General features: G+C 34.9%; 6 protein-coding genes across 14 annotated transcripts in view; 3 read left to right on the forward strand and 3 right to left on the reverse strand.

Annotated features, from left to right (window-relative positions):
* LOC126761061 (protein furry) overlaps positions 1-1842 on the reverse strand; it is a 143820-nt gene extending 141978 nt beyond the window's left edge. For all 9 annotated transcript variants that reach the window (XM_050476983.1, XM_050476981.1, XM_050476980.1 and 6 more), the window contains exon 1: positions 1610-1842. In XM_050476983.1, the coding sequence (XP_050332940.1) occupies positions 1610-1655 (46 nt within the window). In that variant the 5' untranslated portion in view covers positions 1656-1842. The remainder of the gene's footprint in view (positions 1-1609) is intronic.
* A 665-nt stretch (positions 1843-2507) lies between these two features.
* LOC126761067 (protein ecdysoneless) lies at positions 2508-5172 on the forward strand. Its single transcript, XM_050476993.1, has 4 exons — positions 2508-2971; positions 3047-3255; positions 3313-4086; positions 4143-5172. Exons 1-4 carry the CDS (start codon positions 2668-2670, stop codon positions 4977-4979), a joined length of 2124 nt encoding a protein of 707 aa, XP_050332950.1. The 5' UTR covers positions 2508-2667; the 3' UTR covers positions 4980-5172.
* Positions 5147-5857, reverse strand: LOC126761085 (RNA guanine-N7 methyltransferase activating subunit). Its single transcript, XM_050477014.1, has one exon. The coding sequence runs from the start codon at positions 5743-5745 to the stop codon at positions 5284-5286; it is 462 nt and encodes a 153-aa protein (XP_050332971.1). The 5' UTR covers positions 5746-5857; the 3' UTR covers positions 5147-5283.
* Positions 5858-6172: 315 nt separating this feature from the next.
* Positions 6173-11024, forward strand: LOC126761064 (xylosyltransferase oxt). Its single transcript, XM_050476987.1, has 3 exons — positions 6173-7291; positions 7434-7597; positions 8009-11024. The coding sequence occupies exons 1-3, from the start codon at positions 6508-6510 to the stop codon at positions 9812-9814; spliced, it is 2754 nt and encodes a 917-aa protein (XP_050332944.1). The 5' UTR covers positions 6173-6507; the 3' UTR covers positions 9815-11024.
* A 500-nt stretch (positions 11025-11524) lies between these two features.
* LOC126761082 (elongator complex protein 5) lies at positions 11525-12618 on the reverse strand. The gene is made up of 3 exons (XM_050477010.1): positions 12458-12618; positions 11787-12399; positions 11525-11706 (listed from the first exon to the last, which is right to left on the reverse strand). The coding sequence occupies exons 1-3, from the start codon at positions 12504-12506 to the stop codon at positions 11607-11609; spliced, it is 762 nt and encodes a 253-aa protein (XP_050332967.1). The 5' UTR covers positions 12507-12618; the 3' UTR covers positions 11525-11606.
* Positions 12619-19224: 6606 nt separating this feature from the next.
* LOC126761076 (plasma membrane ascorbate-dependent reductase CYBRD1) overlaps positions 19225-21674 on the forward strand; it is a 42576-nt gene continuing 40126 nt past the window's right edge. The window contains exon 1 of the mRNA XM_050477005.1: positions 19225-19881. The gene's annotated coding sequence lies outside the window, so the exon portion shown is untranslated. The remainder of the gene's footprint in view (positions 19882-21674) is intronic.

Genomic DNA, 21674 nt, shown 5'->3' on the forward strand with positions numbered 1-21674 from the left:
TGAGGTTGTTGTATATGAAGAAGAAAATGTGGATGGGAACTACAAAATAAGTGGGTACCAAACAAACGCTCAGCTGTTTGTGTAATACTTATGCGCACTATCGTTGGCATAATAATTGTTTTTGCATTTTTTGTTTATAAAACCAGTGTTTTAATTTATATTTATAAGTCTTCCATTTGCATGAGTGCTTTTTATGAAATACATGTGCATAAAAAGTTTCAAGAAAAATGCAATTTGAAATGGCATATACAAGAAAAAAAAATTATGTTTATAAACTATAAGGGCACATACTCTAAATGGCTCAAAAATGCGTTTTAACACAACACTTCATAAGATCCTGTGAATTATACAAGAGCTGCACAATTTCTCATATTTAAAGACTGATTTTTCTATCTTACGCACTTCTATCTATCGCACTTATAATTAAATTGAGACGACTGTCGACATTTTGCAAAGTTAAGTGTTGATTTTCTCTGGACACTGTTGTTGTTGTAGATGAAAAATACATTCCAGTAATAATTTTGGATAATGCAACGAGTTGCCAATTTTTAAATGGTTAGATTCTAAGACCTGCTCCCTTTTGTTATGTGGAATGTGCGATACTGGCCTCATTTAATGAGATTTACTGAATTAGTAAATACCTCTATTTATACCAGCAGATTTCATTATAAATATTTATTTCTATGAATGTATGTATATATTCAGAAAATAGTCCTTAAAAAAATTAACGAAGGAGAGTGGTTCTCCCTGGCGTATAAGTAACAAATTTTCGCTGTAAAATAAATAGATTCGATTTCCAATTTTTATGGTTATAATTGTAGAAAATTAATAATTAATGCATTAACACCTATACATTTAGTCATAAAATATAATTTAAGAGCCACAAATCAATAAAAAATTATAATTAATTTTATAATTTTTAAAATTTAAAGTTTATTTTAGTTATTGATAAGTATAAAAGTCCAATAAAAATAATTTGAAATGCAATTTGAACTGATAACTTCAAGCAGATTTATATGACAGGTTGTTATTGTTGTTGTAGCGCCAGAAATTTAAGTAATTTGGAGGAATGCAAATGATTGCTGCTGGATTAATTAGCCGAAAATAGGTTTTTTGACAAATTAAGTTTACCGAACACAATTTAGGGGTAAAAGTGTATATATTTAGTGATCTTAATTGGTTAAGCAACTAAAAAGAGTAACAAATGGAAATGCACACCAGATTCTGATAACTCAGGTAAATTACACCTATTGTATATATATGTATGCCAGTATAAGCAAGATCACCAAATAGGTACAATCAAATTATAAAAGAAAACATATATATTTACATTAATAAAGCCCACTCCCTAACGAAGTGATGTTTTGTTGAAAGTGAGATTCTGCAGCACTTTCGACGTGCTTGAAATTTAGGTCAATAAATATGCAGTTGCGATAAAAAAAGGGGGCGGGTCACGCAAATCTTCTATACATGCTGGTGAACGTACGCAGTGTTCCAGCGATTTGGTATTCCTTTCATACATGCATACAATAGTTTAATAAACTTAATTCCAAAGATTTCAAGTTAAAATAAATACTATAATAAATGTTTGCAAATATGGATTACTCACCAGAAACTAGTCGGTCTTCTTCGTGAGACATCTCAGTACCTTCCATTGTAATATTGTTCCCTCTGTTCAGCTATACTTTCAAACAATTAGTTCATATTTTCTATAAGTCACTAACAAAGTGAGCGTACAGTTTGTGCAAATATAATCGTTATTATAATTGTTTTGTGAATTTGATAAGAACTGCGCTGAAAAATAGTTATTTTTTCTACTCACTCGAATTGACAAACACACAAAGCAGCCATTTTTCTTCTTTTCACTTTGACAGTTCACCATCACTTTGCTGTCAGTTTATTGCTTTGTCTCTATTCCCTTTCACCAAATTATATAGCAAAACAAAACAAAGAATGGAACCGGTTTGTTATTTGTTTTTCATAATATATGAGCAAATATTACAATATTTTTAGAAAGAGTAACCAGCGTAAAACTTCGATAAAATATTAAATAGAAATAGTTGTAAGAGAATACCTAATAGCGTTCTCATCATATATTTATTTACAATTCCTTAGTTTGTGCTTTGCTTCCTTATTCGTAAATATTTACGAATGATGTCAAAGAAAATAGCCGATAAAGTTTGGATAAGGTTTGTTCGTTTGATCTCAAACTGTGCGCATTCACAATAATAGACTAAGGTCTGCGAATGGCTATTTAATTTTAGATTAAAAATAAAAAAACAAAATGTTTATCAAAAAATATTGTGATTTGGCACTTTTAAAAACTTTGAATAAATTACTTTTGCAATATATACGTATGTTCATACGATATAACAACATTAGCTGCGAAAGGATTGTAATTTACTAACTTTTCTTCGAAGCAGGTTTTTGTTTGCTTCGAATTTTACGACTGGCAACTTGATGGGACTTTCAAGTTCACGATGGTTAACAAAGGATGCAATTCCGTGCTGTCTGGTGAAGATTATTGGTTATAAAAAAACTTGAAATTTGTGTTTAATGAAAAGTAAAACTTATCTAGACAATATTGTGTGACCAACTTCATTAAGTTGGCGATCAAAAGTATTTTTTCTACATTAAAGTTATAAGTACATTCAATAACAAAACACAATGGCCAAATTACCTGGATGTAAATTGGAATTCGTGCGCGATGACGATTATGTGGAGTATTTCATATTTCCAGAACTACCAGATAATTTAACAAATATACAAAATGAGTGCACAGAATTAGAAAGTCTCAGCACAACATTGCTTGCATTTCAAAAACAATGCTTAGAAATCGTTGACAAACGTGTGAATAATTATGGCTATATTTGGCACAAAGACGAATTTCACTTGCAAATACGCACTGAGTGTGCGCAAGAAAGATTATTGAACGATGAAATTAATGATGACTCCAAAGATGCTCCGACAGGTGACTTCATATATTTTTATTTTTAATTCATAAACATACCATTGTATGCACTATAATGTATTTTGTATAAAATAGCGTTTCCTCTGCCCCCGCATTTGCATGGTGTTACACATTACGGTGATAATATTGAGGACGAGTGGTTCATAGTGCACCTTTTGCATGAGTTGACACGTGAGATTCCCGGTTGCATTGCGCGCGTCATTGATGCCGATGGCGAATTCCTTTTAATTGAAGCTGCTGATGCACTGCCTTCATGGGCTAATCCCGATAAATGTGAGCAAAGAGTGAGTAACCTTATTTTAATTATATTCCTATTACACAAAATTAATTAATTTTCTCAGGTTTATATAGCATATGGGCACATGCAACTCGTGCAGAAAGTAACAACAAAATCTTCGAAAAAGTTACCAGTGTGCACCGCTCTGGAAAATATACGGCAAACCCCTACACTCTATCGCGTGGCAAAAGAGATTCAAGATTGCATAGATGAACGTTTAAAGGACTTTACGGGTACAACCAATCCAGCCATACATCGGCAAATTGTGCGTTTACCTTTGGGTGTTGCTGCACTGCTCAAGACGCAGCCATCATTGATTGCATCAGCGGTGCGTGCTTTCTGCGAACGTGATTCAATTGATTTAAAAGCTTGTCGTTCAATGCGTTTTTTCCCACCCGAACAATGCGTTCGTTGTAGTGTGCGTTTTACACGCTGTCTCTACGCTATGCTTATGCACACCGATTACAAGCCCGATCGGAAAGTTGGCTGGCACCTAGATAGTAATACCAATTCGGAGCAATATAAAGAGCAAATTATAGGTATAAAAATTGCTTGTGGTTTTGAAATTCTGGCATCGCAGGCTAAGAGTGCCGATCAACAAGAAAATGAACCCGCTTGGCGTGCATATGTGAACAATTTGTCATCAAAAGGATATTTTAGGGAAAATTTAGAGGGTTCAGAAGAGTATAAACGGCTTTTGGGTGATGCACGTGAATATTTTACTAAAAATAGAGAACGTTTCCGCACAGCTCCCTTGGTGGGACGAGAAATTCTTAGTTTGTTGCAAAGTATGGAGATTTCTGCAGATCTCTTTAGTGATGAGGAAAACAATTTGGAGGTATGTAAAACATGCCGCTATTAATTATTTCATTGCAATATATGTAACCGTTTCAGCCAAGCGATTCAGACGATTGGTTAAACATTAGCGCCGATCAATTGGATGCAATGCTCATGGAGCGTTATGGCCCTAAAAAATTATATAATCCAAATGGTGACATAAACGCAGACGAATTCACCAAAAATATTGCCGATTTCCTTGAAAAGGAATCGTTATACGAAGGTATAGGTGATGATGATGACGAGGACGATGGCAATGACACAGAGTCAGAACCGGATGAAATTGAATGTGCTGCAAGTTCAAATAGAAAAACAAAAGATGAAACGAAAGCAAAAGTTAGAAAAAATCACTCTATGCGCAAAGCGTGCAATAGAAATTCAATTATTAAAGAAAAATCAGAGGACAACATCAATCAAAAAAATAAAAATCACGAATCCGAAGATAACACTCATGTACGAAACTTTTTGGATTTCGTTATCCCCGAAGACAAATGGGACTCCAATTCCGAGATGAGTGACTACGAAGATGACGATAGTTTGGAGCATAATTTCGAAGCAATGTCGAAAACGGATAAAAATATAGATAAGCGTATCAAAAAGTATATGGACCAAATGGATAAAGAGTTGGCCAATACTACAATTGGAGAGAGTTTCGAAAATAAAAACGCAACCAAATGTACTGATGATGATTTCGATGACATCGAAACTTTTCAACCGATCAATATTAACGTTAATACGCTCAAAAATATAGTAGCAAGCTACAAATCACAATTGGGCGGACCAGGACCAGTTTCTAATTTGTTGAACGCAATGGGCGTTGGCATGTCAACCACGACAGCGTTGGACAGTGACGATGATGAAGCGGACGAAGAGTTGAAAGAGTCTAGAGTGTAAACTGAAATTATCAGCGAGTTATTTACATCACTTTCTACCCTTCCAATATGTATGTATGTATATGAGTACTTATTGCAAAAACTTTTGCGCACATTTAAAAATTGTATCCAAAATCAAAGTCAAATGTAAACCCATATCCTACAAATGAATTTATCGAAAAATACATCTTTTTGAGGAAACATCATAATATAAACATGCAATTATTTATTTGTTCATCATAAGACTAATGAAAGAAAAAATGTCATAATTTTGAAAGAAATAGCCTTGAATAAACCTAATCTAGCACCACATATTTCTTTAATTACTAATCTTTTGACGCAGGAACAAAGTTCCCATAGTCTCGTCGTATATTCATTGGCTGGTGTGGACGTTCATCGCGTTCACTACGTTCGCGTTCACTGCCACCATGGAAATTTCTATCATAGGGCTTTTCATTGTATCGTCTATTATTATGTCTTTGGTAAGGCCCACCACCTCCACGATGTCCCCGTTCACCACGATCCCGTCCGCGATTATTCCATCCTCCACGGTTATACCGATTGCCTCCACCATAGTTATTCCGTTGTCCACCGCCGCGGTAATTATTACCGGCTCCAGAAAATCCCCAGTTTTCAACTATCGGCGGATCTGCCAGTGGTTTAGAACAGTGATTCGAAAATTCTACATCTTCATCAGTGAAACGATTTGCAAATTCATCTTGACATTCATCCAAAAACTGAATATCCTTATCTGTCAGTCGATTGATTTTACGATTAGGATCTACCATACTGAATCAAATTGTTTATTTTTAAAATAATTTTAAATATCACCGTCTAGTAAAAATATTAACAAAATATTTAACCTAAATTAAATACGGATTTACGAAGACTAATTACGAATGCGTGACAATAAGAAACATCAAAACATTGCACTCAGCTGTTAACAGAACATTCACAATGAGGAGTAAACGTCAAAAATGTTTTATGTCCATAGATATTCCCAAAAATCGTTAAATTAATAATTGAAACACGATAAAAATTGAAAGAGCGGTAATTTTTCAAAAAAAAAAACCTGCTTTTTTTATTTTTAACATATTTCTCCTAAAATATTCCTTAACACTAACAATGTTTGGTTTAAATTTGTTTTCTAAGATTGAGAGTCCCTGGGTTTTTGAATGCTACTGTGAATGCAATTTTTTATTTACTTTATCTTGTGATATAGTGCATTGCTTTTGTTTGGTTGAAAATATGACAAACTTTATACAAAAAATGTGAAAATATTAAAGTAAAGTTTTTCTAAATTATTTTAGAATAAGTAATAATAAAAAGTGAAATTTCGTTAATTAATCAATGCACTTTTAAAACTGTAAAAACGTCCACACCACTGTCATGCCTTGTGCATTGTCTGCACCCGCCACTAAGAGCCCATTAAGTCCACTCTATACGACAATTTCAATAAAGTGTACATCCGTGCTTCAACGTGTTCACCGGTTTCTGCAAACACAACACTCACTACCACTTTATAAACAAGAGCACACATATTGACCAAAATGACTGACAATATAGCCTTTCGATGGTTACGACGATATAAATTATTCTTTTTCGTGGGTCTCGTAATACTAGGTGTACAAATTTTTCTCGCCTACAAATCATTAAACATAACTAGCTCCAATGTGATTGCTGCAAATACAAATTTATTTTCGGATAACACGGCTGCAGCGACAGAATATATAAATTATCAAACCAAGAAACGATCTTTGAATCAGGGTATTGGTAGCCAGCATTCTGCCAGTAGTATAGGCGATACAAAAGTTGTGAAAACTGATCGAAAGAATGACGATGCTAACTTACGATTAACACAAACCGAACGTTTTGGTATACGGCCAGAATGTAACATTACATCCAAGGAGGCCATCTCGGCATTGCAGCGAGCCAAAACTAAAGACTGTCGTAAACAGATTGCTCATATTGCATGTGCCATTCAAGAGGGTAATTTCTATGCTCAAAACTTGCCCAGCTACTGTCCAGCTGGCAATCATACCGCAAATTATCTGCTTGGCTGCTATCAGGACGAAAAAGAATATCGCCTACTATCAGGCTACTTTACTAATTTCAAAACAACAAACTCTCCGCAAAAATGTATACGACTCTGTCTGCAATCGGGATATCCTTATGCGGGACTACAATACGCTACAGAATGTTTCTGTGGCGCTGATGCACCGCCCTTGTCAGCCAAATTGCCTGACTCTAGTTGTAATATGAAGTGTTCGGGAGACCCCAAAGGACTTTGTGGTGGATATTTCAGTATGAATGTATACGAAACTGGCATCGCAAGTAAGCACATATCCTTTTAACTAATCAACCACAAATTGAAATTGCAGCGGACATTGCATAATCCCATATATTTGTTTTACTACTTATGTACATATGTGTGTATGTTAATTTTGTCAGCAATTAAGTGTAATGTTTTTTGCAGAATTCAACCCACATATTGCTGACACAAAAATTTCTCGCCCGGATACTGAGCGTGTACGAATTGCATTTCTGTTGACGCTTAATGGACGTGCTTTGCGACAAGTGCATCGATTAATTAAAACGCTCTACTCACCAGATCATGTGTTCTACATACATGTGGATGCGGTAAGTTTGCAGTTAATTTACACTGAGTGTTTATACCCTAAACGGTGTATATTAAGTTTGCCACGAAAGTTTTAACAACCCGAAAAAACGTCGGAGAACCTGAATCGATGTCAATCGAACATGTCCGTCTGTCTTTTTGTATATACGCAAACTAGATTTTTGAGATATCGATTTAAAAGCTTGCATTTCTTGAAAAGGCCGAAATCGGACCACTCTAGTATAAAGCAAAATTCGTGTATGGAAAATTTTTTATTTGTGAACGGCAATATAGTGTCGGTGCAACAAAGTTGACATTATTCTTGTTTTTGATTGAGATAACAATTTCATAAAAAGAAAGATAAATTAACATGTGTATGTATATATGTGCATCACTTATTTTATTAATAAATTCCATTTGTTTTATCATTTTAGCGTCAAGAGTATTTATATCGGAAGTTACTGGAGCTGGAGTCCAAATTTCCAAACATACGTTTGGGCCGAAAACGTTTCTCCACCATCTGGGGTGGTGCATCCTTACTCACAATGCTAATGCAATGCATGGAAGACCTACTGTCTTCTGATTGGCAATGGGATTTCGTCATAAATCTAAGTGAAAGTGATTTTCCTGTCAAAACGCTCGACAAACTCGTTACTTTCCTCACAGCAAACAAAGATTACAATTTCGTAAAAAGTCACGGACGCGAAACGCAACGTTTCGTGCAGAAACAAGGTCTCGACAAGACATTCGTCGAATGCGACACACATATGTGGCGCATAGGTGATCGTGAGTTGCCCAATGGCATACAAATTGATGGCGGTAGTGACTGGGTGGCGCTATCGCGTCCATTTGTACATTACGTTATTAAGGAGTCTCCACAAGATCCACTACTGCAAGGGCTATTGACCATTTTTCGGCACACATTGCTGCCGGCAGAATCATTCTTTCACACTGTGCTGCGTAATTCACACTTCTGCAACAGGTACATAGATAATAACCTACACGTGACGAATTGGAAGCGTAAACTCGGTTGTAAGTGTCAGTATAAGCATGTGGTCGATTGGTGTGGCTGCAGTCCGAATGATTTCAAGCCAGAAGATTGGTCACGACTGCAGAGCACCGAAAATAAAATGCTATTTTTCGCACGCAAATTCGAGCCGATCATAAATCAAGCGGTGCTCCTGCAATTGGAGGAGTGGCTGTTTGGCGCACACAGCAAGGAAGTTGTCAATTTGCATAGCTATTGGCAATCACTCTACGACGCAGTGGATTCGCCAACAACCGGCGATGATTTGTTACGCACCATTGGTGAGAGTTTAGTACGCTTGGCGGCACAACACACACACACGCGGCCCGGTCGCCTACTCGAGTTAACACATTATCTACACAAAGACGAATACAAAGGTTTCCTAATGCGTTACGAACTAAACGAAACATCGCATAATCGCACACAAGCGTTTGAAACGCGCATAAGACCCGCCGTGTATGTAAAATATGCGAAAAATTCCAAACTTGCCAAACGTTTACGTAATTTCGAAGTTGCCTCAGAATTCGATCTGAAGGAGCAAGTGGCGCGTAATTTCGCTAAAACACTCGGTCCTTACACCGAGCTTGTGCTCAGCTTTACACTAACCGGCGCCGGTGGGGCGGCGCAGAACGATGCGGCACATTCATACAACCTCACACTTTTGTGGATTGACCCGCTCGGCCGTCTACAAGACTATAACGAATTGCATATAGAAGACTCGCAAACGGACGCAATTAACTACTCCAAAGCTGTATTGAATCAACCGATAATGCCCGGCATTTGGACCGCCAAGCTGATCGGTCGCAGTGCAATATATGCGCAAACTAAATTTCTCGTCGTTCCATTAACACTGTCAGCGGGGAAACCACTCAAACCGGAGCGCGCAAAGCTGGTTAACGGCGGTGCGGCGTCCACGTTGCCTGGCAGCTTCGAAATGCCAGCTGAATGGCGTCAACATTTGCCAGCAGCAATGGATGAGCAACGACGTCAGAAAGAAGTGTCCAAAGCGCTGCGTTATGGTGAAGATCTGCAAGCTTGGGTCGATGATTTGGTGAGCAAATTCTTCTTTATGCGCGAGACGTGCGCTGTGGACGAGCAGGCGTTGCAAATGAAATTTGCCGAACAGCTGTCGCTGCATTTATGCCGTGAGACACCGTGGAGCTCGCTGGCGCACGATCCGAAAAGTGATGTTTACAGTTTGCTCAAAAGTTGATGAACGTATTTACTATTGACATTACTTTAAGTTGTTTTACATTGCTTAATATTATTATTGCATTTAAGACTGTGTTCACACGATGACACTTTTGTCGTCCAAACCGTTTTTTTTTCAAAATGCAAAAAATTGTACAACTCAAGTTGGCGAACCAAACGAAAATCTGTCGGTAATGAGTGACAAAAGAGTCCTGATGTGAACACAGTCTAACGAAACATATTTTATATTTAATAACCGCGCATACATACATACATATTGCATGTATTTATTTATTATTGTTCGCCACATTTATGCCATATGCCAAATAGCATACTTTTTTGTACTACTGTAAGCAAAACCAAAGGTTACGTTACTGGCAACGCAATCGTTTTTGTAGCCATAATTCAAATGTCAAATGTTGTTGCATGATATTGCAATTTAAAATTGCGCATGCGTAAATAAGTTTAAAGTAAATTTAATATTTTTGTATGTATTGTTACACACATATCTTGCGGAAAATTGTAGCCAATTTTTTTTTTTACTAATTTTGAATCGGAAGCGCAACTAAAGAAGCACATCATAGCATTACATATAGCAAATATATTAATTATGCAGGAATTTTTATCAAATTTTGCTGGTAAAGCGCCATAAACTGACACTTACCACGTGTATAATTAGCAATTTTAATTATTTAGTGTTTATGATAGACATTAAAAATACGTTTACGTCTTGTGATACAAAGTAAAACAAAATATTATGTAATTTTATCACTCTTTTGCTAATCAAACTCATATTTGCACTCAAAGCATTGACTAAATAACTGCACTATACATACATACAGACATTGTACATGCATACATATTTATATGTATGTGTTTTCCGTCTTTTTAAAACGATAAACTTACACTAGATAGTTTAGCTATGAATATTCAAACTCAGCTTAACTAATGTTTCTACCACAAAAATAATACAAAGAAAGCAAAGAAAGAAATACAAGGGCACATAAGTACGTTTGATAAACTACGATTTGATAAACTTGTCCTAATTATGACTTCAACAGCCTAGCGCTATTTTTTTCTCTAACGAATTTATTACTAATATATTTTTGATGTTAAATAACGCACCCTTTCAATATTATTATGTAAATTATGTTTTGAAAAATATTGTAACTAAATTAATATGTAATATATTTTATTTATAAACCTAAATAAATTATTGCCATGCAAAAAGGTGTTTGCGGTTTGCCTTTGAATGGAGAAAAGTAAACAGAAGTTTGTATAAGAAAGGACAGCAGACTTCAATAGACAATGTAAATATGTATGTACATATGTACACTTAGGTAGGGAGAGTGGTTGAGCACGCAAAAAAATATTTAATTATATAGAAATTAATCTGTGAAAATAGACATCAGTTCCAGTCACAAACTTTTTCTGAACTTTAACACATAACCTAACTTTTAGTTTAACGCCAACGAAATGTTAGCAGCAGTTATTAGAAGCGTTCAGAAACTTTATAATAAATGATTCAAAAACCAAGTTTTAATATGCAAACATATGAAACTTATATGTTTCAATTATAACAAGTCACCGCCCTCATCATTTCAAAGCACAGCACGTTTACAGCATAACTTTAAAACTTTGCGATTAAACTTTAATTCATTGTAAATAATGCTTGGTTTCGCAAATGAACACACCCACAACAATAACTAGTTTTCAAATGAAAACAGCACACTTAAACTTTTATGAAGCACTCTAATCCATTCCTTCTATTTCAAACATAATTAATAAATAATAATAGCGATATTAGGAACACTTTATATGCACAGATCATCATCTGGATCTTCCTCCTCCTCATCAAAATCATCGCCATCATCGGGAGTGTAGATAATTGAACTTTCATTGGTTTCAGATGTTCTATAATGACACAAAACAACACTTCCATATATAAAGAGAAGACACAAAAACACATAACAATCACAACAAACAACACATACTTTTCATAAGGCAACTTGAGTGTATTGCGCGCGACCATTTCATCCTCATTCAACTCGATTTTGAATGTTGTACCAGGTGTATTCGTAGTTGTTGTTGAAGTAGCTTTGGCTGCTGGTGTAGTCTTTGGTACGTTTCGTATTGCCTCAACTAGGAATTCATTCTTTGTTTTTGTATATGTATATTTTTTGTTTGACACGCCACCACCGGTTTTGCGTGTAACAATGGACAGAGTATTGCTTGTCTCCAAGTGCAACACTAAATCAGCTTGGTATTCAAAAGCGCCTACCAAATAATCGGCATGTGGATGTACTAGATTGCCCGGTGTCACCCATAGAAAAATACGTTGCACTTGCTCGCATTGTTGCAGTCTATGCACGAAATATATGATTTTCTCAACACTTTGATAGCACAACAGATCGGCAAGTGGTGGTAAAATGGCATTGCATTTACTTTCATCATTTGCGCATTTTTTATAGAAATTAATGAATGTTGACCAATTTTTTAAATCTGTACTAAATGGCAGTGTTTTTATGGTTGACTTTTCGTCTTGTCCCTGCTCCCGCAGCAGCTGACAGAGTATATTGTGCGCAATCTTCTCCTGAGCTGTTTCGTCTGTAAACAAAAACAAAACTGTATAAACGATCAATTGTTGTGAATTACGATAACTTACCAATTATTACCACAAAACGTTGACTGGTGATTATCAAATTTGAAAGCATTGTTTTTAACAGAAATTACGGAAAGTAAATAAAATAAAGACAAATCTGTAGAAACACGCTAAATTTATTTATTTACACAACTGCACTATCTTCTTCTTCTCTATGTTACATGACATTCACAATAGCGTGCATTTCAATTATATAAATTTTATTGTAACATGAAATAATAAAATTTATTTGAAATCTAAGTTTAATTTGAGTACAACGTATTTTTTATGTGTTTTACGTTCAAAAAGTGGAATAGCGCTTGCTAGAAGCGTTTTTTACTCCTATTTAGTTTTGTGAAAGTTGACGACTTTGCACCAATCAAATTGCTATTGGTCTACCCAGGTAAGTAACCGCCGCGCCAACTTTTCGGACAATTTTGTTAATTGCTTCTTATACTATATACGGGGTTGTTGTTGTTACAGCTGCAGAAAACGAATAGTTTAGGAGATTACTGCAGCGTTGATAGCCTTTGACCGGATTCAAGCAAATCAGTGTGCACGTTGACCCTTTGTAGATATTAATGAATTTGTTCAGCTTCAAAATAATTGCTCATATGATTACTAAGTACATATATTACATTTGAAAAATTGAGGTTAGTTTGGTAATTCAATGAAATCTGACACTATTGAAAAGCATTTGGCTACAACGCTGTTTAATCATTATTCTAAAAACATTTCGGGTTAGATATTTTGTTTTTTGATATTAAGTTGTAGTTGTTGTGGTCGTAGCGGCAGAAAACATTACTGCAATAATTTTGAGGCATGGTGCTAAAAGTCGTAGCATAACATTACGGTTTACCATCCGAACAAACATACATCTCTATAACAGGTTAGTGCTTTATTAATATTATATTTTCGTATTTCGTGTTTTGATAATCATTTATTTTAATTTTACAATAATAATAATTTACATAATAACATCATTCGCCAGCAAATGTGCTCTCACTACTTTTTGTATATTTGTCACTTAAACGCCATTTGTTTCAGTTGATGTGTCCTTAATTCCTTGTAGACACGGCGTATGAGCGATTTTGCTTACAAACTCATTTATTGCAAATTAACCATGAATGTCTTGCTTGGTTTTGGTATGCAAACAATCTTTTTTAACTCACAAAAAATAGAAAATATTTGATATTTCGAAAATTCAAAGGGAAAAATTACGCAGAAACTCCAAACTGAATTAAGAAACCCCAAAGAATGTATATATGTACATATGTACATTTGTGCCATGTAATCATGGACAATACATCGGTATGTGTCGGCCACTTTTTCATATATTTTCGAAGATTTTAAGGAATTAAGACAAATTTTTGGCACCAATTTAATATTTTTGCGATTTCCCTTTGAGTGTGACCATTTTCTTGCAAATTTTCGGCGCACAATCTTTCTTGCTCTGAAAAATGTTTTGCTTGAACAATTTTTTCACATACATACATATGTACCATAAATGCATAATTAATACGAATATTCTTTATGTAATTATGCTAATATAACTTCCTACTATTTTTTTTTCGAGTTAACATTTTCTGTTTATGAAACTATTTCGCGATTGATTATATTATTTTGTCATTAGGCACGAGGCAGGCTATTTTCACTTTTCAAATTGCAGTTAACTGTAAAACTCCACAGTGTTATCTTTTCCTCTTTTTTAAAAGCACATATAGTTGTATTTGTTATTATGCAAAAAGTTACTACATACACTTGCGGTCAATAAAAATGCATCACCACTTTTGTAGACTATATTCAGCTATGTAATAATAAATTTGAAAAATTTTCTAGTAGGTGCTGAGAAATTGCTGATTTTTTTATGAAATTGGGTGGAAAACGTTTCAGTCGTCGTTGGCCTGGAAACTCGCCCGATTTAAGCCCTATTGAGTAATTATGGGACATGATGAAGTGTGAAGTTGCTAACAGAAGCCAACAAATAAAAGTCAATTGCATATGTACATATATAAAATTTTGATAGAATTTTTACAGATGGTATGTATTAAAAAATCTATGAAAATTCCATATAGTCTTACTTAAAAGCCGAATATTTCGTGAAGTATTAATGATAGCGATTGTGACCTCGGACCTTATTTGTAGCAAATAAAATTTCCTATAAGTTTGTCGTTTACATTTTTTCTATAGCTCTTGTCATTTACGAGATATATACAAAAAAAATCGAAATTCATGGAAAAATCAGCTTTAGACCCCCGTACTATCTCGCTGGTGTGAGTTTCGACTTTGTCGCAATGGGCACTTTTGTAGAGTGTTCAATTCTGAGGAATATGTGTCTAAAGTAAAAGCAATGCCATAAAATGCCTCTGAGCTATAGAAATTTAAAGATAAAAAATCACGATTGAAGTGTATTTTCAATAGAAAATTTTTACATGCCTTGGTCCAGTCCTTAATATTAATATTAAGGGCTAAAATTTTCAGGGAATTTTTTTTAGGGTATTGACAAGGAAATTTCATGACGGGATTGAAAAAAATTAATAGTTAAAAAAACACCATAATACTACATATGTACATATGTGTACAAGCTTAGCTTGCATATTGACTTTTGCATATATAATTTTAATTGCCGATAACTACGTACTATGTAAATTCTTTTGTTCACTTCTGACTTTAAAACTGCCCGCATTTGTGAAAAATAGAAGCAATTGTGTTTTACTGTTTATACATGCATACATGTGTACATACATACATATTATTTACGTGAATACATTCAAGCTTAAACTGCACAAACTTTGTTCGGTATTAATGCAAGTATAATATAATCAAACAATACTTCTTGTTTGATACCAAAATGTATAAATATATATAAAAATACATACATACACACATGCATATATGCATTTATGAATATTATTTTAATTCTGTACGAAAAGATTTTTTATAAAATTTGTTTGATTCTTCATTATGCCAAACGACAACAGCATGAGCCACACATTATCAATGAACAATTGGAACAGTCTTGCAGTGATTGCATGAAAACAACAAGACTCCCTCTTATAGTCGACAGTGATAACTGATCAGCTGCCCACAACAACTGAGGACTTGTTGATGAGTCCCAATATGTATATACAAATGTAATCCACTGTACCATATACTCACAAAAAATTTGGGTGATCCATTTAGAGGTTCCCTACTTTTTTAAGAAAAAAACACGGCAACTTCAAATTGAATGGGGAATGTTTTTTTATCATTCGAAACTACTTTTTTTGGCATTTATTTTTAGAAGATTATCATTTTCAAATATTGGCCACGGCAACGCCTCAGATGGTCCATTCGTTGTGACTAATTTTCCATGACTCGTTCGACCATTTCGACTGGTAACTTGCGGATGAATCGAGTGATGTTTTGCTCCAAGGCCTGAATCGAAGCTTTATGGTCCTAATAATCGTACATCTGTGCTCGCACATTTTCTTTACATAATTTTCAAGTGCCAAAAAGACAAAGAACCGCTCGAAGTAATGAAAATATTGCTGCCGTTCAGGCAAGTGTTGCTGAAGACGCCTATTTGTCGTTTCCAAGTCATTCTCAAAAATTGGAACTGTCTCAAACCACAACCTGTCGGATTTTGCGAAAGGATTTGGGCTTGCATCCATATAAAATTGTTCTCACTCAATAACTGAAGCCATTGATCTACAAATTATTCAGGAACATCCATTACATTCACCAAAATTATTAGCTATCAATGGAGAGCGGTATAGATCGATGAGAACCAACTTTTTATGCTCGGTATTAGAAGAAGTTGTACTTGACAACATCTAGTTCCAACAAGTTCAACCAGCGGTTTATTGCGAAAAAAGTTTGGAGTTTCGATTATTTCAAGAAATCTGAACTTCAATGTTATGAATGACACCCAAGAAGTTGCGATTTTTTACCATTAGCCTACTTCTTGTGGGGTTAGTTGAAGTCAATAAACTGGACTCGCTTTTAGCTTTGGAAGTCAATATTGCACGTGCTGTTCTTGACATACTGACTTATCACTTGATTTAGTGGAAAAAGTACGAGAAAATTGGGTTCATCGAACTCCTTCCTGCTAAACAAGTCAAGAAGACCATTTTTATGATGTTATGTTCAGAGCTTAATTGTATCGATTGTACTTCACATTAAATACAAAACATTAGAATTTCCGTAACAATAAGTGAGTTTTTTTTAAAGAAATCGTGTCACACTTATTCGAAAAAATTTGCAAAAGAGCTATCGAGCCGGCTTTTTACATTATTCCAAGAAAAAGTTGTCTTTAGTTGTTGTCGTTGTAACGGTTACTTAGTCCCCGTTAGGATGGTAAGGATTAGATAAGTTGTCATCGAGGGCATCCAACGGTAGGGGTGTCAGATCTGTATGATTAGCAGGGCATGCAAAATCATGCGGGGACTCGTTGCACCCTGAACATATGTTTGATATGTCAGGGTCGATTCTGGATAAGTAGAAGTTTAACCTGCTACAGTATCCAGAACTAAGCTATGCAAAGTCACTCTCTATTCTCGCGGCAACTCGAGCTCTTAATCTCCAATGGGTGTTGGTTTGACTCCAAGTACGCCATTCAGTTGACAAAAGACCTCTTGATGCTCCTAAAAGCCGGTTTCGCTACAAGCAGGTAACTGCAGAGATGATTTCTGCGAAAGCATCCACCTCCGACAGGCCGATAAGTTCACTTATAAATGTTATTTTGGTCCTCTGTAAAAACAAGAAAAAACATAACTGCCGCACTGAAGCTATAACACCTTTTACAGCTGCATTTCAGTATAGCGTATAAGGGTGTAGAAAGTCTTTATCTTGGGTTTGATCGGTCAGTTCGTTTGGCAGCTATATGCTATAGGGGGTTCCGAGAAATAAGCTGCATCTTGGTGAGAAAAAAAGGACGGGTCTAAAATTTGAGGTCGATACTGCAATAATTGAGAGACTACTTCGCATATATACAGACAGACGGACTGACAGCCAGTCATGGCTATATCGACACACTTTATGGGGCCTTCGTCATATTTTTCTTGGTGTTACGAACTTCGAAGCAAACTTAATGTACACTGTTTTAGATATAACAACTCTTTTCTATAATATTTTCTCTCAACAGATTTCAGTTTATACTCAATTCCCACTGAACGATCTCGCTTATGCTATAAAAAGTAGTTAGTTATCTCCAGAAGTCCACATCCGTAATCAAACACTGGTCCAAATTGGTACGCAACAGATACACTCAATGCATACCAGTCTTTTGCCAGTCTTACGGAAGTATAGCCGTGAGAGTTATGAATAACAAGTAAAGAAGGGCTAAGTTCGGGTGTCACCGAACATTTTATACTCTCGCATCATAAAGTGATAATCGAGATTTCATTATCCGCCATTTACATATTTTTCAAATACCGTATTTGTGTAAAGTTTTATTCCGCTATCATCATTGGTTCCTAATGTACATACATATATATTATACAGAGAAGGCATCAGATGGAACTCAAAATTGCGTTATATTGGAAGAAGGCGTGGTTGTGAACCGATTTCACCCATATTTCGTACATGTCATCAGGGTGTTAAGAAAATATTATATACCGAATTTCATTGAAATCGGTCAAGTAGTTCCTGAGATATGGTTTTTGGTCCATAAGTGGGCGACGCCACACCCATTTTCAATTTAAAAAAAAAGCCTGGGTGCAGCTTCCTTCTGCCATTTCTTCCGTAAAATTTAGTGTTTCTTGCGTTTTTTGTTAGTCGGTTAACGCACTTTTAGTGATTTTCAACATAACCTTTGTATGGGAGCTGGGCGTGGTTATTATCCGATTTCTTCCATTTTTGAACTGTATATGGAAATGCCTGAAGGAAACGACTCTATAGAGTTTTGTTGACATAGCTATAGTAATTTCCGAGATGTGTACAAAACACATAGTAGGGGGCCACGCCCACTTTTCCAAAAAAATTACGTCCAAAAATGCCCCTCCCTAATGCGATCCTTTGTGCCAAATTTCACTTTATGGCTTATGGCATTTATAGGTTTTGTGGGCGTGGCAGTGGGCCGATTCACCTTCTTATTGGAGCCAAGAAATACGTGTACCAAGTTTCATCATGGTATCTCAATTTTTACTCAAGTTACAGCTTGCACGGACGGACAGACGGACGGACAGACATCCGGATTTCAACTCTACTTGTCACCCTGATCACTTTGGTATATATAACCCTATATTTGACTCTTTTAGTTTTAGGACTTACAAACAACCGTTATGTGAACAAAACTATAATACTCTCCTTAGCAACATTGTTGCGAGAGTATAAAAACGAGAACTATGGTTTCTTTTGTACTAAAGTCATTATTACAAAGCCTTTCAAGCTTTTTACATAAACTATAAGTCTAAGAAAGATCTTCTTTGACTATGAAAGACTAAATGGTTAAGAACTTGTGCTAGCTATTGATAATTCTACCGTCAATCACTAACGCTTTCTTGGCTGACAAAAACTATATATACCATACACACATACTACATACATATGTATGTATGTATGTATGTATGTATATGTAAATACAATTCTTTGCAAAATATTCGCAAGACAGCCGCTATCAAACAGTTTCTTTACAGCGGTAAATTCCCGGCTGCTTGTAAATGCAGCCACTGTTTGCTCAGATCGGTCCACCCGCGCATTATTTGCAGCGGCCAGTCAAATGGGAATTTTTGAAAACCCGCTGTATTCAGTTCGTTTTATGCCGTTGTCAGCGCATTCGGCTGCGCGGCTTCAATAAAGGCAAAAGCAAAACAAAGTCTCTGCTGCAGCTAACTCGAGCGTTTGAGCGAAATTTCGACAAATTCTCATAGATACATTCACACACATTGCTACAAATCTACATACTTTGGTATATAAAAACAAAGTAAAATATTTTAATTCACATATGTATGTATGTATTGGTATTGTATAAAAGACAACAGAAGGGAAATAAGTGCAGAACAGCACAGCGCCAAGCAAAGAGCGGCCGCCGAGTTCGTCTCCAACACCGCACCTCTGCGCCAGCAGCCCCAACACTCATTGCTTTTAGTTGCGCGCGGCGTTCGCCTGACAGCACATTCGTCAGAATCATTTGGTTGTGCTCGCTGGCTACAATCTTGCAGTCTCTCCCGAATTATTTTATACTTTTACCCAATATATTTTGGTGTTGTTTTTGTGATATTTATTTTAATTTTCACTGTGTCGCTTATTGTTTGTAACTCCAATCGGTCAGTAATTAGTTGCTTTGTGATATTAAGTGACTCAAGTCCAACAACAACAAAAACAAATAGTGTTAGTGTATTTCATAAACAGTGTGTGTGAGTGTGTGTTTGCTTTGTGGTTAACAGCTGGAAGACAATTGAAAGAGATAGCTGCACTTTGGTCAACACAACAACAGCTTCACACCGTTTTTTAGAGTCACACTTGCGGTAAGTTTTGTTTTTTATGGGAAACCTAGTTGAGTATAGTTTTTCATGACAGTGAACTAATTAGAATGCAGCCACGTCGATTACTTTGGAGGCACGAACCTGCGGTTTGCAGATCTAATTGCCCATATAAACGCTTTGTGAGAGCGTGAGTGTTGTGAGCAATCGCAGGCAGTGCTGTGTTTTTCATATAAAAATCGGTACATACATACATACATATGTACATATATGTACATATATGTATGCATATATATTTTATTATATATAATTTGCAACAATTATACACTGCATACGTCTGTTGTTATTAGGTTTTAGATAAAAAAAAATCACGAAGCCAAGTGAAAGGCTTTGTTTATTCGGATTTGTGAGTAACGCTAAATTGTTGCAAATATTATTTGCTGGCTTAAATGTAGACAAAGCGTTGATTTTATTTTTGCGCAATTCGAGTAAATCCTATATAATTTTGGCAAAGGTAATAAACTTCTGCAGAAAAAAATATAACGATGCGAATTTATTTTTGTGTCTTAAACATTTAGGTACTAAATGGGTACAATAACTAACGCATTTTTTTATATTGAGACCACTAATTTTAATCTTTGAAAGGAGTAAAAACTAAAAAGCATTTTTTTTATAATTTTTTGTTTTTTTTCGGTACAAAGTCGCACCTCTTATGAAAAGAGATTTGTTATAATATGACTACACAAAGTCTAAAACCACTAAGTTTAGCCTTTAAATAAAAAACAATATAAAAAAAAAACTATTATTTTAAACTAAATTTGCATTTACGGTACAAAATCGTTCACATGAATTTATGTAATATAACTTTACTATAAAGGCTATAAACACTAATTTTCGTCCTTAAATAAAGTAAACAAATTAAAAGCATTTATTTTTAAAAATTTTGCTTTTTCGGTACAAATACGTACCTATGTATAATAAGAGAGGATGCTATATGCCTATACAAAACTTTTATGCCACTAACTTTCGCCTCGAACAAAGTAAAAAATAAAAAAGCATTAATTAAGAAAATACATTTTCGGTACAAAATGACAAAGAAACTATTGTATATATTATATGTGTACATATTTTGTACATATTAAATATATTTATATTTTTAAAATAAAGTAAAAGATTAAAAAAATTAGTAAAACATTGCTTTTCGGTACATATAATCATAATCGAACTTCTTTAAATACAGTTATGCAAAGCCTTTGCCACAATAAGCAATAGTTTCGGTCTTTGAAAACTGAAAGAAAATACGGTACATTTAATTTCTAGTTTTTTTTTACATTCTCGGTACAAAATGGGTACACTTTTATAACAATTTAAACTTTTTACAAATTCTATACCAAGTCCTTGATACTATTGTATAATATTCAAATCAACGATATTAAACTGTTTTACATGAAAGACGCTTAGTTTAACATTATCGGTACAAACCTCTGCGTCTTTCTTTTTTTGTTTGTTTGTTTGTTTGTTTGAGTAAACGTAACTATACAAAAGTGTTTAGTAATTGTACGTCATACTCAATAAAATAATAGTTAATAAAATATTAATATTTTAATAAAAAACAATTTGTCTGCCATTGTTTGCATACTCGGTACAAAAATATACATAAAACGGTACAACTGTTTTGCATAAATATTAAAAATATTTAAATTATACTAAGTCTAAAGTCATTGATGTGAATCTTTCTATAAGTGAAAAGTAAATTTCTTGATTTTCGGTATACATATATATATATTTATTTATAATGACTAAAAAAATCAGAATAAAAAGTATAGGGATTTTGCTAG

Source organism: Bactrocera neohumeralis, chromosome 6 (assembly GCF_024586455.1).
Source record: "Bactrocera neohumeralis isolate Rockhampton chromosome 6, APGP_CSIRO_Bneo_wtdbg2-racon-allhic-juicebox.fasta_v2, whole genome shotgun sequence".
Classification (NCBI taxonomy): Eukaryota; Metazoa; Arthropoda; class Insecta; order Diptera; family Tephritidae; genus Bactrocera; species Bactrocera neohumeralis.

What these genes read in the sequence shown, in the direction of transcription:
- LOC126761067 (XM_050476993.1), top strand. Translation starts at nt 2,668, where the DNA reads ATGGCCAAATTACCTGGATGTAAATTGGAATTCGTGCGCGATGACGAT. An exon ending in CCGATAAATGTGAGCAAAGA is followed by an intron (nt 3,256 to 3,312) that starts GTGAGTAACCTT and finishes TAATTTTCTCAG; the next exon opens with GTTTATATAGCATATGGGCA. An exon ending in ATGAGGAAAACAATTTGGAG is followed by an intron (nt 4,087 to 4,142) that starts GTATGTAAAACA and finishes TAACCGTTTCAG; the next exon opens with CCAAGCGATTCAGACGATTG.
- LOC126761085 (XM_050477014.1), bottom strand. Translation starts at nt 5,745, where the DNA reads ATGGTAGATCCTAATCGTAAAATCAATCGACTGACAGATAAGGATATT.
- LOC126761064 (XM_050476987.1), top strand. Translation starts at nt 6,508, where the DNA reads ATGACTGACAATATAGCCTTTCGATGGTTACGACGATATAAATTATTC. An exon ending in ATACGAAACTGGCATCGCAA is followed by an intron (nt 7,292 to 7,433) that starts GTAAGCACATAT and finishes TGTTTTTTGCAG; the next exon opens with AATTCAACCCACATATTGCT. An exon ending in TCTACATACATGTGGATGCG is followed by an intron (nt 7,598 to 8,008) that starts GTAAGTTTGCAG and finishes TTATCATTTTAG; the next exon opens with CGTCAAGAGTATTTATATCG.
- LOC126761082 (XM_050477010.1), bottom strand. Translation starts at nt 12,506, where the DNA reads ATGCTTTCAAATTTGATAATCACCAGTCAACGTTTTGTGGTAATAATT. An exon ending in ACGTTTTGTGGTAATAATTG is followed by an intron (nt 12,400 to 12,457) that starts GTAAGTTATCGT and finishes TTTTGTTTACAG; the next exon opens with ACGAAACAGCTCAGGAGAAG. An exon ending in CTCAAGTTGCCTTATGAAAA is followed by an intron (nt 11,707 to 11,786) that starts GTATGTGTTGTT and finishes GTGTCATTATAG; the next exon opens with AACATCTGAAACCAATGAAA.